Genomic DNA, 17,468 nt, shown 5'->3' on the forward strand with positions numbered 1-17,468 from the left:
AAACTGAAATAAGATTAAACCACCCTAGAATAACTTAAGAAAATAAGTACAGCAAAATCCAGGATCACAGGGACAAAAAAGTATTGTGCAGAAAAGACATGATGACCCACTTCTCAGATCTGAATGAGTACTAGTTACGATTTATTAGAAAAGAAAAAAAACCCCCACCTCATTGTTACAAAGTAATGAAAAGTTTGGGGTAAGAGTTATCCGGCACCACCACTGATGAAAGATCTTCCACTCTGCTGCTTTACTCAACCAGGATATAACTTAAGCCACCAGTCCAAGTACTAGAGAATTCAGAAGATCTGTTACTAACAGTGTAATCCATTAACGTTTTTCATGTATGTACTCCTGGTTACTACATCTAGTGGATCCAATAGCGTGGGTAATAATTCTTTCCCAGACTGTCCAATTAAAGTGATTTAGATAGAAATGAACTGTTTAAAATTTTTCTGATTTCCTGAAAATAGAACCTTATTGGATTCATTTTATGACAGATATATTTATAAGGAAATATTAACTGAAGACTACTTTTCCCCCCTCAGTAATAATATAAACAAGGTTTGAGTTTCAACTGCCTGGTGAGGTCTTTCTCTTTGAGCCAGTCCACGACAGTCAAAAACTACCAAGACACCAACTATAACTTTTTGAGTAATGTCACTTTATTAAGGGACTTAAAAGAATCACATTCTCTAGTAGCCTTGGAACAATGCAAGTGGTGAACAAAAGACAAAAATAGATGTAATTGGTTCTGAAAAGCATGAACATCTGTAGAGAATGTGTTGCATTATTCCTAAGGACTCTTGCTTTTGAAAAAAAGCATGTTCCATATATACAAGTGTCAGTGCAACAGCCAATAAAGCAATCAGTCAGAAATATAAAAATATCCTAGATACAAACTTAAAATAGATGTTTGAAGACTGACAATATCAGTATTCTGATATTTCTATATCTCAGGAGTATGATCACTGGGATGAGTTATTCTGATGAGGTAAGAGACAGTAGATGCTCTGTGATAACACAAAGCCATACATTTTTTCCATAAGACAAAAAAATAGAGCACCCAATGAAACTGCAAGTCTTTGCTGCAAGTGCCTACAGGAAGTGAAATTATAGTCTATGAGAGCATTACTACATTCCTGCATCATTTACATTTGCTGTCTTTGCCAACAGTTATACTAGCAAAAACTTGCTAATTCTCCCACCCTCCCGCAGCTTCAGCATAAACTTCACGTACTTCGCAGATATACCAAACCGACAACTGCTTTAAACACAGACAAGATCTATAAATGTCTGAAAAACACTTAGTCATTCTTTCCTTTATTTGTTGCAATTCTTTTCTTGGCAGCAAGGACAGAAAGAGATCACAAAGCTTGACAGCTGAACAGCTCTCTCTAGAAGGGTTAGGGAGAGAACAGGGTGTGTCCTATTTGCTTTGCCCCAGGTGTTCCAGTGATGACACTGAACTTAAACCTCAGCTGGTTGAGCAATAAAAATCACATTCCTCCTCTTCACTCTATGTTTTGGATGGAAGGATGTACTAATTTGGGGCTACTGTTCCAAAAAAAGAAGTAAGGCTATTTGGTCAAACTTTCAGTTGGATGCTGTCTGTCTGCATCATGATTCATCTTCTTTCCTTCAGCCAGCTCTTTCACTATGACCCTCCAAGCTCTGCTGCTAAATTCTGCTTCCTATTTCTTCACTTTTCAAAGAAAATGGCAAAATGACAGGTAGACAGACAGGTACTCTGTGTCTTTGTAGCAAAGAGCCCCAGGAAGAACTGGCAGCAGAGCTGGGAGTGGCAGAAGAGTACAATGAACACAAACTCCTACTTAGGGGACTGATAAAGAGTTAATTTCAAACTGTGTGTCAATGTCAGGCACTCCTCTATGGAAAAGCACAATGAATTATATAGTCTCTAAAACAGCAATATTAACTTGAACAGGATATGATTTGTATGATAAAAAAGCACAACAGGAGCTGGCAGTCGTCTTCATATGAAACTGGCCTTACCACTTATGGCACACACATGCACTGAAGCACACAGCAGTTGCCTGAACCTGTAAAAGATTTCTTAGCTTTATATCCTAGATTCAAAAGCTTTTCCTTCAATCTTTTCATTTTCCATTGTTCTTTCCTAAACTTGTTTTGTCTCGGGCAAATTCAGACAGCAGTGTGAGATGGAAAAGTGAAGCTAGTAACATCTGTAGTATGATGACACTTGACAAACTATCTCAGGTTTTCTTTCAGTTTCTGGAAGATGCTTTGCAGATTTCAGAGCCTCAAGGAATCATCATATTTCTCTCCTTAACCCCACTGAATGTGGCATTCAACAGTTGCAAATATTGAATTACTACTCACCACACCCCAGTAAGACAGGCTATTACCTCTCAAGTAAACAGGCAGGGAATGGAGGCACAGAATGACTAAGTGATTATTCCAACATCACGATGCAAGTCTCGGAGAATCAGGAGCTGAACCTGTATTTCTTGCGTCTCGGTTTCAGGCTGTCTTTTTGTTCTGTGTTGCAGCCTTATCCTTTCCTGTAGAGGAAGACTGGAATCTCTTAAGAGTCTGTCACTGCTACTCTGGTTGACAGGTGATGTTGCCAATGAGATAAGAATTGTTGCATTCCCCACATCAAAAGGTGGAACACAGTGTGACATCTGTTTGCTGGAAGAAATACTAACCATACAAGTCCTTAAGAACATCAACATTTATTTAATATGCTATAAAAGAAATGGGATATGAACATTCATATTTGAACAATAGTAAGTGGCTTCTTATACTTACATCGTATGTGCTCATTGTATAATATATACACAATGAACATAATTACATTTGTACACAAACTAAGTACTGGATTGAAAACCTGCTTATTGCTGTACACACCCTAACCCAACGAAGGAAAAGCCCAGTACCTCAAAATACCTACACTCCATTTTATTTAAGAAAAAGTAACCACTAACATTAATGTATTTGTTGACAGAAGTGTGGCAGTAACTGCTGACATTGCAACCTGACCAAGAAATAATTACAGCAGAAACAGGACATATTTTACTAAGCAATAATAAAAATGGCACATTTTAAATATATCTATATGTATATATATATATAAAAATTTTACAAATAAAATGTTAAAACAATAAATTGTAATGTTTTAAAAGTGTAAAACAAGGTTTAGTGGTGATATGTAAAATTAACTGAGTTATGCATCTAAAAGAAGCAAAAAAGTAAACTTGTATGATCCATAATTAAAAGAACATTAAATTCTGGAGAATATCAAATACAGTTCTGACTGTAGGCTGCACGTTAAAAAGAGCCTTTATCTTATGTGCACAGAAATCATAGCAGCAAGCTGGTATCAGGAGAACAATTTGAAGGTTGTTGAGTGTACATGTGGGCCATTTAAAGCTCTCTTGGAATAAACATTTTCCAGGAAGTGATAAAATGATGCTCTGTGGCCAAAAGCATCAGAACTATGAATTTCATAGATTTAAAATATACTGTACAATATCTTCTTTTCATAGGTCAGGTCCATACATCTCAGGCATGAATTGTTTCAATAGAAGCCATTAATGCTGAAAGACAGACATAGATTAAGTTACTCTATTTTAGCAACAACAGAATACTGTATAAAGCAACTCCTGGGATTAAACACAGCAAGGAATTTCTGACCTCATCCTAGCAGTAGTCATCAATGGCGTAAACACAATAGATTATTTTAGAAATCAGTTGTTTCCCAAATCAATTTTTCTGATGAATAATACTGCTGTCAAGATACTTTGACAGCAAGAAGCAAAAGCAAGCTTTTTTCAAATTTACACAACTTCGTATGAAAACCTGTTTATTCTGAGAGTTTTTTCCTGTTGTACATGGCCATCTCCAAATGTTCTTCATATAAAACTGGTAATAATAGCAAAGACCCTAATTGCTCTTACAAAGGACAGGTACAGTTTGAAGAGGGATGCAGTATTATTCAGTTGCTACACCGTAATGGCAGCATAGCTGTGAGGTGTTCTGAAGTTCAAGTGCTCCACCCAGAGCTTGCTGCATTTTGGTAATTGCTGAAAGGACTTCTATAAATAGCTTTTAACAGTTTGTTAGCAAAAATGCTTCTGAGCTTTGGATCCAGGTGCTGTATAAGATTTCATTATCCCTCCATTACTCAGTGTAAATGTAATGCTTAAAGCATAACAATGGTAGTGGTACACATCCAGATTTGTCTTTGCAAAGCAACAGCCGTGACAAAGAAAGTAGCGTTGTGTTAATGGGTTTTTCCTTAGTCCTACAATATCCTATGCCACCCATTCCCTATGCCAAATTCCCCTGGCATCGTTCCAAGAGTATCATTTTACTAATTGACCATAAAAGCCAAATATAGGTATTACCTCATTATTCTCTGAAATCTACCATACATTTTCCAGATGCTGCCTGAAAAATTTCATTGCATGTGAACAGGGCTGATCCCACAGCTCTGAAGTTCCCTCTGCCGCATTAGGATTTCTTGCATCTGAGAGACACTGAGCTCTTGCACGTTAAAAGACCTATCTTTCAGCAAAGCACTGGCATACTGGAGCAGCAGCCCCAGAAGGTAAGGGGCAGTGAATACTTCGGGCAAGCAGACTATGCTTCATACATCTCCTATGTATACTAGGCCCAGCTCATGGCATGAATTTATTTTAGAGCTCCTAGAAAACAACTGACAGTGGCATCAAGTGCAGCAAAGAAACGTGGAATGTATATGCACATAGTTGAATGTATATGCACATAGTTGAATGCTTTTTCCAACTCAATTCAAATTCTAAACAGCCAAGGTGGATGTATTTTAAGTTCTGGAATCCTTTCTTCATTATAGTGAGGCATGTGTATCCAGAGCATTAGTTTTACAAGTGCCATCCCAGATGCACCATTTTGTCATAAGCAATTAAGGTCTATTTGTAGAACCGTACTTAACATGGAAATGTTACAGCTACACTATTACCTATGAGGATACAGCACACTGTGGGATGTCAAGGCTTGGGCATTAAGTTACAAAGCAGATCACTACGTGAGCGCTTCACTTTTGCTAGTCTCATATTTAGCATAAATCCTTAAAAAAATGAATTTGCTGATCTGATCATTGGAGATGATGACAAAGGCTAAAAGCAACTTAATGCAATTGGTAATAGATTCCTGGTGAAGTTACAGGCTGCTTCTCCTTTCAAGACAGGCACACCGTGGCTATGGACAGAATTCAGCAGTGCAGTTTCAGTTTCACTGCTGACCTGAAACTGAGTTGATGAGGTAATGTTTGTCCTATTTGAAAAGGAGATGCATGATAAATGCACGTGTATTTATACAGTGAAACTGAAAAGCATTAACACAAATCAGTATTTCCAGAAAAACTCAATAGTCCCACTTATCTTTTTTAAATAGTTCTGTAATAAAACTTTTGAATAAAAGTACAAAAGTCCAAGCTAAATCTAATCCTGACAGACCACATCCATCAGGAAGCCAGCAACACAGGTGTCAGCATTGAATGTGAAGAGTGCATTTTCTACTCTCAAAAGGAGAAAAAGATAAAAATAATTTCCTTTTTTTTTTTTTTTTTTTTTTAGAATATGAATAGTTTCCTGCCTATAGTTCATACAAGAAAGCTATCTGTGATGAATAATAAGTCTAATTTTGCCAAGATGAAAGCTTGGCAATGCAGATTGGGACAGTAAATGAAAAAATGCATTTTCAGATCTCCTCATGCTAAATGACTGAAAATGTCTTGATTTTAAAGTTTTCTTGATTTTAAAGTCTTCTTAAGTTACATTAGCTATGGCATTTAACATTACCATTGAAACAAAGTTCATTCTTTTATTAGAAAGCTTATTTAAACAGGTACTTCCTGACAACAAAGAAATGTGGATTGATTTAAATGCTGGTAAAGTGCTGAAGCATTCACATTGGTATCTTATTAATTTCTTTAAACACTTGTATAAACAAATATGCTTACTTCCATTTCCATTTCTATTCATTAAGTAGGTAACACTACAAGTATGAACATGTAAATCTGGCCTAACTCATGCTTTTTAACTTGATTCCTAGAAGAAATCACCTACTACGACAAGGGAAGAAAAATTGTATAGGGCTATCTCTATAGAAAGAAAGAAAAAAAAAGGTTTGTAATTGTTATATTTCTTCTACCCTCATTTTTTCCCTTCCTGTTTGTCATGCGTCAGTCCTCTATGTCTTAAGCTATAAACTCTTTGGGCCATTAGACCATTCCCTCCTACGCATCACTAAGAGATCTAGCTCTAGTTGCCTATTACCACAACTGAAGCATCAAGATTCATTTGCACCTGAGCACTGATGCTCATAGCTTAACTGGGTATCTGTTTTGTAATAGCTTAGGCCTCTCATGTAGTTCAAAAGGCTATTACCTTGACAGTTGTGGAGAATGTGCTTGATAAGCCAATTAGTCCTTTCTCTTAGTACTTAGAGAATATATTACTTGCAAGCAAATACATACATGTATGTGTTTTGTTTTCTAGTTAGTTTATATTCAACTTTGTTAGATAACTTTGTCTTGCCAAGTATTGTCTACAGATGTTTCTTGGAAAAATAACTAGAATACATATACTTAGAAAAATATTAGGAAAATGGCAGGAGGAGTGGAAAAAAAAAATAGACATACTTCTCTGTAACTATACACACATGAAATGTGATCCTTCTGTGAGCTGTGTCTGTGTAGATGGAGCTGGTGACAATGACGATTCTGGTGAAGAAGGCAAACTTTTCACTGCGAGTCACACAGCAAGATAAATAAGAATACAAGTTACAGAAGGCATGATTTCAAGCCATAATAAAGATAAGCTTGAAAATCATCATTTCAAGCCATAATAAATATAAGCAGAACCAAATGAAAGCTACACAAGTAAAGACTCAAAATCCAATCAGCACAATAAGCACAACTTCAGGGGAGAGCATAGCTGTTTTCAAGAAAGATCATTACTCAGGCCTATAAACAACTAGTAGAACACCAAAGGAACAAACAACGGACACATGAATGCTGACTTGCTATTTACGTTGCAAAGAGAGAGGGGGGAAAAAAAAAAGTAAAATTTAACTAGTCAGGATACTCCCAGACCCACCTTTATGTCCCAGCTCAGATTAACTAAGCATTTTTTATTCTGCTGAGCACTATAAAATATACTTAGAAGGTCTGGTTCTGATTATCAAGTCACAGAAAGGGTTGCTGACTGCACTACAAAGGTCCAGGTCACCTTTTATATCCATAAATCGAACCATTTGGCTTACTTAGCCATTCCCATCACCAGATATCCTAATAATGTCTTAAATTCTATCTTCTTCCTTCCTGCTCCCCTACACACTCCCCCTCCCCTTTTTTTCTCTTTGCAAACAAATTTGCTTTATTCCAGCCTTCTCTTCTTGCAGAGTAGCACACCACCAGCCATTTTACTAGTCAGCTAGTGTTTTCTGTTTCTTCATCTCTTTTTACTCCTGAAAACATGACCGAACTGGGGTCTTTTACTTGCTAATTCAAAATCTGCTAGATATATTGGCAACTCTCAAGGATTTCTCCATCTTGGGCATACCTGAGGCCATCCATTAGCAAGGAGGTATGGGTAAATAATCTATATATATCCAGGATTGAGATGCTGTTCTACAAGATGAATAGGGAAGGATTTGCTCCAACCAACAACTATAGTATGACTCAATTTCTGGCAATAGTTATTTAATTCCCTGAATTAAATGCTACATTAAAACCTCAGAAAAATGGAGTTTCTGTAATTGTCTGCTGGGAAACACTTTTTCCTCTACATTATAAAACCATACACTTGACATCTAGACTAGCTCAGCACTTTCAATTCACCAGGGTTTCAAAGCATCAAAAGACATAATCAAAATGAAATAAAGTTTTACATATGTACTGTATAAGTTGTGCTTCAGTCAAACTCTCTTCCATACCTGCTGTTGCCTGATTTGCTTTTGAAGACTGTGCTGCTAATTCAAATGAAGACATAATCCCTTCTTGCTCCTGAACACTAACTACTTCACTTTCTTCTGAGCTGGTTTTGGGTTTGTGGTTTGTAACTGTGGTCACACTCTGCAAGCTGGTTAAAAAAAGCACAGCGTTTAGAACTCAGTCTAACTTAATTTCAGGTGTTAACCACTAAGTATAGGAGTTACAATTTAATTTTCTTTTGTTAATAGAAAAATGTTGCAACATGCAAATTTGTGTAATATAAATTAAGCACGTATTTTAAAACCCTTCTACCTCGTAAAGTTAGACTTAAAAAAAAAAAAGTACTGGAAACTGAATTCCTTTCTTTTACATACTCATGCAGTTTCCTACTCCACGATATCTATTTTGCTGAAGGGTGCTGTGAGAAAGTTATGACCTAATGTAAGAACTCACTTAAGATCTACAGTGTAACTTACACTGAAGTTATGAATCCTTAAAAAGGAATATCCAAGACATGATATTCCTCTAATTCTGCAATACTCCAAAATAGTGAAGTAAAAATTAAAGCAGGAGATACAGAATAAGCTGTTTAGCCTGCTCCTAAATATCAGCAGTAAAGAGCTTGCTGCGGAAGCCCTGGCTGAAGCTTTCATAATAAACTAATGCAAAGCTTGAACTGGCATTACTAAATACATTTTGTATCCCAAAGCAAGGATTATGAACATATTTTGTTTATAACTGGGGCAATACTTGAAAGTAAACATTGCTTCACCCACCAACTCATCACCTCTTACTGAAGCCCTGCAGCAGTTAGGTTTCTCACCAGATTTCGCTATATGTAAACCACTCAAAAACATATAAATATACCTTATAAGTATTTATGGCAGTGTTTCATTAGTTGCTTGGTCCATTCAGCTAGTAAATATAATGTTCAGAGGCTATTTTAAACTTGCACATCTTGTTTTATTTTTACCTTATATCACCATCATATGTTTCTTCCAATTTATTTTTCTTTTCCTTTTCTGCTTTCTCTTCATTACTCACTTCTTTTGAGTCAGATACAACATGTGCATCTGATAAAATATCATCAGTTTTTGTCAGCTATAAAAAAATTGAAATCATGAAACAATAAGCTGTAACACATACTAAGTGGCAGATAAGAAAATACAGTATCAGGAAACAGTTTTATTAACAGACAAATTTTGCCATCATGTATACTTAGTAACTCAGAATTACATAACTTAAGAAATTTTTATCAATACCATTCAGGTTAATAGAGTTATCCTGAAACTTATACCAGAGCCAATGGGCAGGGCTTGGCTTAATAACTTCCAGAACTTACCTGAACTCTTTGGATTGCAGCCTGCCTGTTTTTTCATGCTATCCCTCTCTTCACAATGCCAACAGAGATTCCAGCTACTGGAATATATTGCTGATAAGCCTGAACACTGCTCTTAAAGGTTTCATTAGATATAAACAATGTAAGTGTGTTACATAATTTTCCTTTAAAAGATATGCATATTTAACAAAGCAACAGACTCTCAAAAGAAAGTGTTTTTAAAGAATAACAACAGATGTTAATTATTTGATTTTATACCATTCTCCATAAGACATATGTTTAAAAAAGCTAAATATAAAATAGGAAGACAAAAGGAAAAATGAGTGAAGAAAAGGAAAAGCAAAGGATGATTAAAGAATATGGATAGAAAAGAAGAACACCCCCCCCCCCCCAGATTTAAAAAAATATTAAACTATAAGCAGGATATGATTATGTAGAAAAAACTCCAGTAATCTATTCTTCACAGGCAGTCTGTTTTTGCTGAGTGTTCAGGGCACTTTAGTACCAGAAACACCAAGGTAATTCACTGCCAAGTGAGTTTGAGACTGTTTCAAGACAGAAATCAATCCAGTGACCATATAGCACAAACTACAGTTACTGCCTACTTCCATATATAAATTGTTGTGTCAGTTTTATTCTGCATCCTGTAACTATTTGATGCACTATAGCCAACCAAACAAAAAAGTCAGGTGTAGTAAATGACTGTCAAAAACTACACTGGGATATCCTAAGCAATGAACAGATCAATGATTATTATTTAAAGATACATAGTATCGGTTTTGTTTCCAAATAAATAAAGACCACAATTTTGTAGTTTTCCAATCAATCAAGATAGTAACAGATAAAGTTAAGTAAAATGAAATTTAGGAAGACCACATACAAGAAAATTCAGTATCTCAGCTATAGACAGATCTGATACAATTTTGCGCTTCTGTATAGAATATTTGTTATATCCAAAAAGATATCTTAATCGTCCAAGCAAAAGGAACTGGCTCAATTTCCCATACTCTGCTGTCTGTGGCTCAAAATATTTTCCTACTGCAAGACAGGCTGATGTACAGTTCAATAAGGGACAGTTTAGTACCTCTTTAGTAAAACTTGAATTATGTTCTTGTTCTCCATCATGTTTTAGTTGCGCTATTTCTTCTCCAGGACTCTCATTATTTTGTTTCAAATTCCTTTCTTTACTGGTGCTCTCCAATTCCTTCATGTTACTAGATACAGTATCATCCTTTTTTCGATTCTGTGGAACAAAATTGATATACAGACATATTGTTACAAAAGTTATCACAGTCTCAGTTCTTCTGCTGTCCTCTGATTGTGATAAAAAAAGTACTTAAAAAACCCTTAAGTATACCACATTGCAATATGGAAAATGGAAATTAAGGACCTAGAATTTTCTTATTTTTGTACCTTTCAAAACAGTTCAGCCAGTCTAACAATTTTTTTCTCTGTAAGATTATTTACTTTCTGTGCCCCCCTCCAATATCCAGCATTTCTATTAGTCACCTTTGTCTTCTGAAATTTCATTCATATTTAGCTCAGTCACACACAGGCTTAGTAGCATCCTTATTTGCATTCATAAGCACTGATTTTTTTTTTTTTTAAATAGCTTTTCCTGGTTTAAAAAAAAAAAGGGGAATAAAAATCTGCTCTCAGTACAAAATTGCACAGAAGTGCACTGTGTCTTTCTCCAATTATGTTGGGTATCTTCCAAGTCTATGCTGTTAACTGATTTAACAGAGGACAACATAGCAGCTGATTATGCAAGAGGATATTACTTATTCCTTAAAAAAAAAAAAAAATCCGTTGCACAGAGAATAATTTGATTTAAAAATTTTGAGGAAGGATGGTAGATGTGATTTAAGACTGTGAACTGCAAACATTATGTTGGCAGAGTAGCAAAACAAACTGAAGCGAGTTCATATAAGTCTTATCGAACTAAGTACTAGGGCTGAGAAAAATAGGAGCCATGAAAGTAGTAAATCTTGTGGTTGAATTCGTGTGATTTAGCACATGCACTGTTAAGAGGAAATTCCATGCAAGTCAGTTCACAAATCAATCTCTCTACTTTCCTAACTAAAGTATACACCCATATCATACACTTGTCCAGAAACAATAACAATCGTGAAGCAATTGTATTTTGGTAATCACTTAAAAATTACACAGTAGGCTGTTTATAAAATCCTTTTTCTCCTCCAGTTCTTAAAGAACCAAACCCCAGTTGAAAAGACTTCCAGCAGTTAATGCCACTGCACCATTTTTCTGTATAAAAATCAATAGGCATACAAACTATGCTTTTAAAAGTAAGAGCTATTACTACAGCGTAATACCTCATATCTTGGGGCTTTTTGCCAAATAGCATTCTGGAAGAATTAAAGTTGTGATAGAAAAAGTGATTTTGTAGCACGGATGACTAGCTAAATATTCAATTCAGACACATTCTCACTTATTGTATAAATTTCTTATCTCATCCACGTAGCACTGATTTCACACAGAAGACTGAAGAACATGCTGACATGAACAAAATTCTTTTGAGGTCTGTATAGCAAGTAGTGCTGGCACAGAGGATCTGGCTGCTTCCCCCACTCTGCTCCCAATGTGCTGGCTAAGCAGGTATGACACATACGTGACTGCAGTTTCCTCACCTTGAGGTATGAAGGGGTACCATAGGAAAGTGGTAAAGCTCAAACGCCTCTGTAAAAACTACAAAAAGAAACATCTGCAAAGCTTTGCTTTGCATGTCCTCTTCTTGAGAAAGGCAGTGTTATCACAAAAATATTTGTAGAAGCCCCCTTCATATCTAGCACTCATGATGTCAGCCCAAATATAGATGCTCTAACGCAAAGGCAAAACTTGAATTCAGTGTCTTCTGGGGATCCAATGCTGTTGAAGGAAAAGTAACTTTTGTATAGCTCTGAAGGCAGCTTAGCATGCTCAGAGGGAAAAAAAACCCCACAACTAAAACTTCTTTGGAAATATGTGACTTCTTAACAGTGCAATGCATTTAATCTGGCTTTGGAAAATCAGATGTTAAAATGCACACAAAACATAGAAGAAGGCATTTCCAAATCAGTGTTAACCAACATCCCCCCCAAAAAAACACCCCACCCTCCCAAAACACAGTGTGATCTGAGGAAAAAAGTATGTCAGAAGATAAAAAAAAACAAAACCAAAACTAAACTCCATTAAGCTATTGAAAAAGAAAACTAATTCTTAGCAGTTAGAAAGTAGTAGGCTGTTTAACATCCACTACCCTGAATCTATCTGATTTTTTTGTCCTGAGGTGGCGTGGCATTTTTTGTTTGTTAGCTGGGTTTTGCGTTGGTTTGTTTTTTTGGTTTTATTTTAGATGTATATTCAGGATAGTATTTCCTGGTTAATGACAAGCAGTTATATCTTCCTCCTCTCTCCCCACCTTTAACCATTTTATAAACTCACTTCTTTGCCTTAACTGTTTAAGCATGAGCGAAAACAAAAGCGAGGGTTCTATTTTTATGTACTTACGGGCTCAAAAACCTCAGCAAAAGAGCACAAGTTAAGAGCTATCATCATAAAGATACATTCCTACTTAAAAATGTTACAGATGTTTGAATACATTACATGGCAGAAAAATCTTCATAATTTATACATCAACTGAATCATGGTTCTCCCCGATACTGCTTTTATTCACAAAGCTTGCAATTTCATGTTGCTTGCTAAATTTGACAAAAAACCTCTGCTAACAAACATCAAAATGCGTAATCAAACATATGTAGATTTGAACTATTTATTTTCCAAAAAGACAAAGAAGTGACTTCTACTATCATTAGGTATAAGCATGAAGATTGTCATCTCCCTTTCTCTTGTGTCTGGCAGAGAATTGTGGCTGTTACTCTATACAAGCAGTCTCAAATAGACACCTATAGTATTACGTGATTTTGGAAAAAGAACAATTTTGTAACTTTTTTCTTTTAACTGGACACATTAAAGTTTTTGAATAATGTGGGACCCACCTGTGCCAATTTGAATGGATTCTCTCTGACAAATGACAGACTCTGTGAAGGAGACTGGTCTGAAACACCAATAATATTGAGTCCTTTTCTCTTTTCTCTCAGGCAAGCCTGTTGGTGTCTCTTTATTCTTTCCATCTGTTCCTCCACAGTCATTCGAGGCCGTGTGCTTTCTGCAAGACACAGCTGCTCCACTGCACTTCTTGGTCTTTCCTTAAATGAAAGAATATATATATATATATATTTATTAAAAAAGCGAGATTCTAAACTGTTTAGTTTACCAGAAAAGATCACCTAATGATTTACTAAGAAGCAGAAGAATAGCAGGCAAGTAAAGATCTCCTATGTATGTGAAGAAAGTACAAGAACCAATTATTAATAAATGAACAATGAAATTTGAAATAAAAGGAATAATTTGATTTTTTGAACAGTGACATTGTCGCCATCAATGATAAACATTAAGAGAATGGGTAGATGCTCTCTCAAAGCCATCCTATCAAGTCGAAACAATTTACTAGACATTATACAACAGGCAAACACAAGTTACTTGGCTGAGACAAAAACGTAATAGAAATTTAATGATCCAGGACATTTATACCAGTTGATCTAATAGTGATTTCTGCCCTTTTATTTCAAGAAAAACTATAGCTGGGCATCATTTAATGGCAAGTACAGGCTGAAACAAACAAATGGCTTCAAGTTGCACCAGGGGAAGTTTATTTTCCATATTAGGAAATATTTCTTCACCAAAAGCATTGGAACAGGCTGCCCAGGGAAGTGGTGGAGTCACCATCCCTGGAGGTATTAAAAAGACGTGTAGATGTGGTGCTTAGGGACAGGGTTTAGTGGTGGACTTGGCAGTGTTAGGTTTATGGTTGGACTCAATGATCTTAAAGGTCTTTTCCAACCTAAATGATTCTATGGCCATTTAAAAATCTGTAATTTAAAGCATTATATTATTCCCAAAATAACAACCATCACTTTACCTACTCTGTTCTTGAAATTCACTGTTTTTCAGATAGTTCTGTACTTTGTATGACAGAAAAAAATTTACTTCTGGCTAATCAGCTGCATTCAGTACATTCACAGTAACTGATTTCACTTCTGAAAAATGGTGTTCTTTCTCCAGTCAACATCCTGTGAGTTTCTCTTTCCTCTCCCATTCTTCCTACAATTTCTCCTGTTCTATTCACGCTACAACTATGGCAAAACTTTTCCGCCCTTCTGCCTGAGCCACCTGTAAACTTTTGTCTTCAACCCAGAGACTACAGGACTCTAATCTGAAATTCCAGGCTTATTGCCCACATATTACTTGCTGTACCCTTATTTTCTGGCTGCTTTAGTTTTTTCCCCAATAATTTTAGTAATAAAATAAACAAAACTGATATTTGTTATAAAAGGGCTGTTAAATTGCCCCAGAAGCCAAATACAAGTCCTCCAAAAGTTTTAGCCTAAGTTGCTGCCTGTCCTTTCAACTCAGGTGTGAACTTCAGTAGCTTAGTAGATATATCATTACCATTTAGCTCTTGCCCAGTTTGAGATTAGGGAAATCTCTATGCAGTTTAACATGCACGACCTTTATAATTTTGTCATTCTTTCTACAGCTGTCTCCATTAACCTAGCACATTTTTATAACAGCGAGTTTTATGTAAAGAAAATTAAAAACATAACTACAACTTTTGAAGTAATTATAGAAATTAAACTTAGAAGTGAACCCATCGCTATCCATCAATACTTAAAGGTTATTTTAAAGTACCGTTCTTAGATCTATCTTCTTATTCTTCCTCAAAGTGACATAGGATGCTATTGTTGAAGACTCTGGTGTTGGTGACTTGGTTCTGGGTGGTACAACTCCCACAGGAAAATGTGAGCCTGCGAAACAGTAAAGCAATATACTAAGCTCTACGCAAAACACTGCCAAACCAGTTCATTGTTTTCTAGAAAATACACGTTGTCAGCCTTGGAAACTATTCTTCAAAAGACAGCAAAGATCTTAATGCCTAACTACCACATCTGTTAAGGTACACAGGCAGAAGACTAGCCCCCAGCCTGAGGTTTAGCTGAATAGAACATGGGGAAACTACTGCACATGGCACAAGAAATTGCTGGACATAAAAATATAAATGTAAAAATTTTGTCTGTGAGAAACAGACAAAAGTTAGTGCTGTGTGGAATGGCTAGATTTCACAGATGGTTAGGGGGGAATTACGTGAAAGATGGCCAAACTTCACAGCTAATTGGACGACCACACTGGGGGCAACCCCATGCAGCGCTACAGGCTTGGGGAAGAGTGGCTGGAAAGCTGCCCAGCAGAGAAAGACCTGGGCGTGCTGGTTGACAGCCAGCTGAATATGAGCCAGCAGTGTGCCCAGGTGGCCAAGAAGGCCAATCGCATCCTGGCCTGTATCAGGAACAGTGTGGCCAGCAGGAGCAGGGAGGTGGTTGTCCCCCTGTACTCGGCACTGGTGAGGCCACACCTCGAGTCCTGTGTTCAGTTTTGGGCCCCTCACTACAGGAAAGACATTGAGCTGCTGGTGCGTGTCCAGAGAAGGGCAACCAAGTTGGTGAGGGGCCTTGAGCACAAGTCTTATGAGGAGCGGCTGAAGGATCTGGGGTTGTTCAGTCTAGAAAAGAGGAGGCTGAGGGGAGACCTTATCACTCTCTACAACTACCTGAAAGGGGGTTGTAGTGAGGTGGGTGTTGGTCTCTTCTGTCAGGTGTCTGGAGATAGGACAAGAGGAAACGGCCTCAAGTTGAGGCAAGGGAGATTTAGGTTAGATATTAGGAAAAATTTTTTTACTGAGAGGGTTGTCAAACATTGGAACGGGCTGCCCAGGGAAGTGGTTGATTCACCATCCCTGGAGGTATTCAAAAAGCAAGTGGACAGGGTACTCCAGGGCATGGTTTAGGGGGCATGGTTAATGGTTGGACTTGATGATCTTGAAGGTCTTTTCCAACCGAAATGATTCTATGATTCTATGACTTTTTGTGGAATAGGGTTTGCAAGGCCAGCAGAATGCCTAGGTAGCCATACCAGTGGTACCAGTTCCAGCCAAGCTTACCTAGATAACGGTGTCAAACATACAAAATCTAGCAAAAGTGGGACTAACGAACAAAAAGTAATTGTGGGTGGGTTGTTTATCTGGGAGGAAACAAAAACTGCAAAAGGGATGGGTCAAGGTGGAAGGGAAAGAACAGGCATGGAACAAGAGAGAGAAGGGGGAGTAAAAGGGGCCAGCTTTGCACAAACAAGCCGTTTGTCAGTATGCTTGTCTGACCTAGCCCTGTGCCTTAGCATTGCAGTCTGGCCTATGTTCTTATTAAACTTTATTCTTAAGTATTTTCCATGGAGTAGCTTTCCCTTCTGTGTATGAGAGTGTGGGAGATAGTAGTGATCTTCAAGCCAGGCCAGCTTGCGAGTAGGAGGCAGCTACCGAGAGATCATAGGTCTGGACGCCAAAGATGGGAAAGACCGCAGTTCTGCAGGTCAGCTACTGGAGGGACCATAGGTCTGGACCTGCTACCAGGGGAACCTTCTGCCTGTGAGATGCTAGCAAACTGAAGACAAGACTAGATGGCAAGCAGAATACGAGGTGTGGGAGCCAGCTGTCCAAGAGACCTTAGGTCTAGGATTCAGATACCGGAGAGGCCAGAGGTACTGCGAGTTGACAGATGAAGATACCATAGGTCTGGCCAGCTTTTGCAGGGACTCATTTGTGGGTATGCACACATGTGCTCACGTCTAGATGTGTAGGAGATCAGTTAGCAGGCTTTGAGCCTGATTAGCTGGTGAGTGAGAATAGGATCATGCTATTTGTGTTGTTCCACTGTCATGCGAGTGTTGGTCTTGTTTATGCTGTGCCTGTAATGGCACCAGTCCCAAACCTGCTTGTGTTATCTGTTGTGGTCAGCTGTGGCTGTGCTTATGCACAGTGGGACTATATCCTCAGCCTTGCAGAGAACCAGAGCAGCCAGGCTCCGTCTGGTCAGGAGTTGAGGATATTCTGTGTCCTGACATCCACTACATTCAGCCTCTCGTAACAATATCCACCACTAGTTTTTCTACTTAGAGAAGCCCTGCCAAAATATAATTAAGCTGGTAGAAAACTGAAGTAAGTTAAAATTTACCAAAATATACAGATAAATAACACACTCTTCATTTTTGCTTCTTGAT

At 37.4% G+C, this 17,468-nt stretch overlaps 1 protein-coding gene across 13 annotated transcripts in view; it reads right to left on the reverse strand.

Moving 5' to 3' along the window:
- Positions 1-643: 643 nt before the first annotated feature.
- Positions 644-17,468, reverse strand: part of PLEKHA5 (pleckstrin homology domain containing A5) — a 178,096-nt gene continuing 161,271 nt past the window's right edge. For 11 of the 13 annotated variants that reach the window (XM_052789353.1, XM_052789357.1, XM_052789356.1 and 8 more), the window contains 7 exons: positions 15,051-15,166; positions 13,298-13,507; positions 10,387-10,545; positions 8,937-9,064; positions 7,966-8,111; positions 6,671-6,775; positions 644-3,584 (listed from right to left, as the gene is read on the reverse strand). In XM_052789353.1, the coding sequence (XP_052645313.1) occupies positions 6,681-6,775; positions 7,966-8,111; positions 8,937-9,064; positions 10,387-10,545; positions 13,298-13,507; positions 15,051-15,166 (854 nt within the window). In that variant the 3' untranslated portion in view covers positions 644-3,584; positions 6,671-6,680. The remainder of the gene's footprint in view (positions 3,585-6,670; positions 6,776-7,965; positions 8,112-8,936; positions 9,065-10,386; positions 10,546-13,297; positions 13,508-15,050; positions 15,167-17,468) is intronic. The other 2 variants (XM_052789354.1, XM_052789355.1) reach the window with 2 other exon arrangements.

Source organism: Harpia harpyja, chromosome 6, assembly GCF_026419915.1.
Source record: "Harpia harpyja isolate bHarHar1 chromosome 6, bHarHar1 primary haplotype, whole genome shotgun sequence".
In the NCBI taxonomy this organism is placed as follows: Eukaryota; Metazoa; Chordata; class Aves; order Accipitriformes; family Accipitridae; genus Harpia; species Harpia harpyja.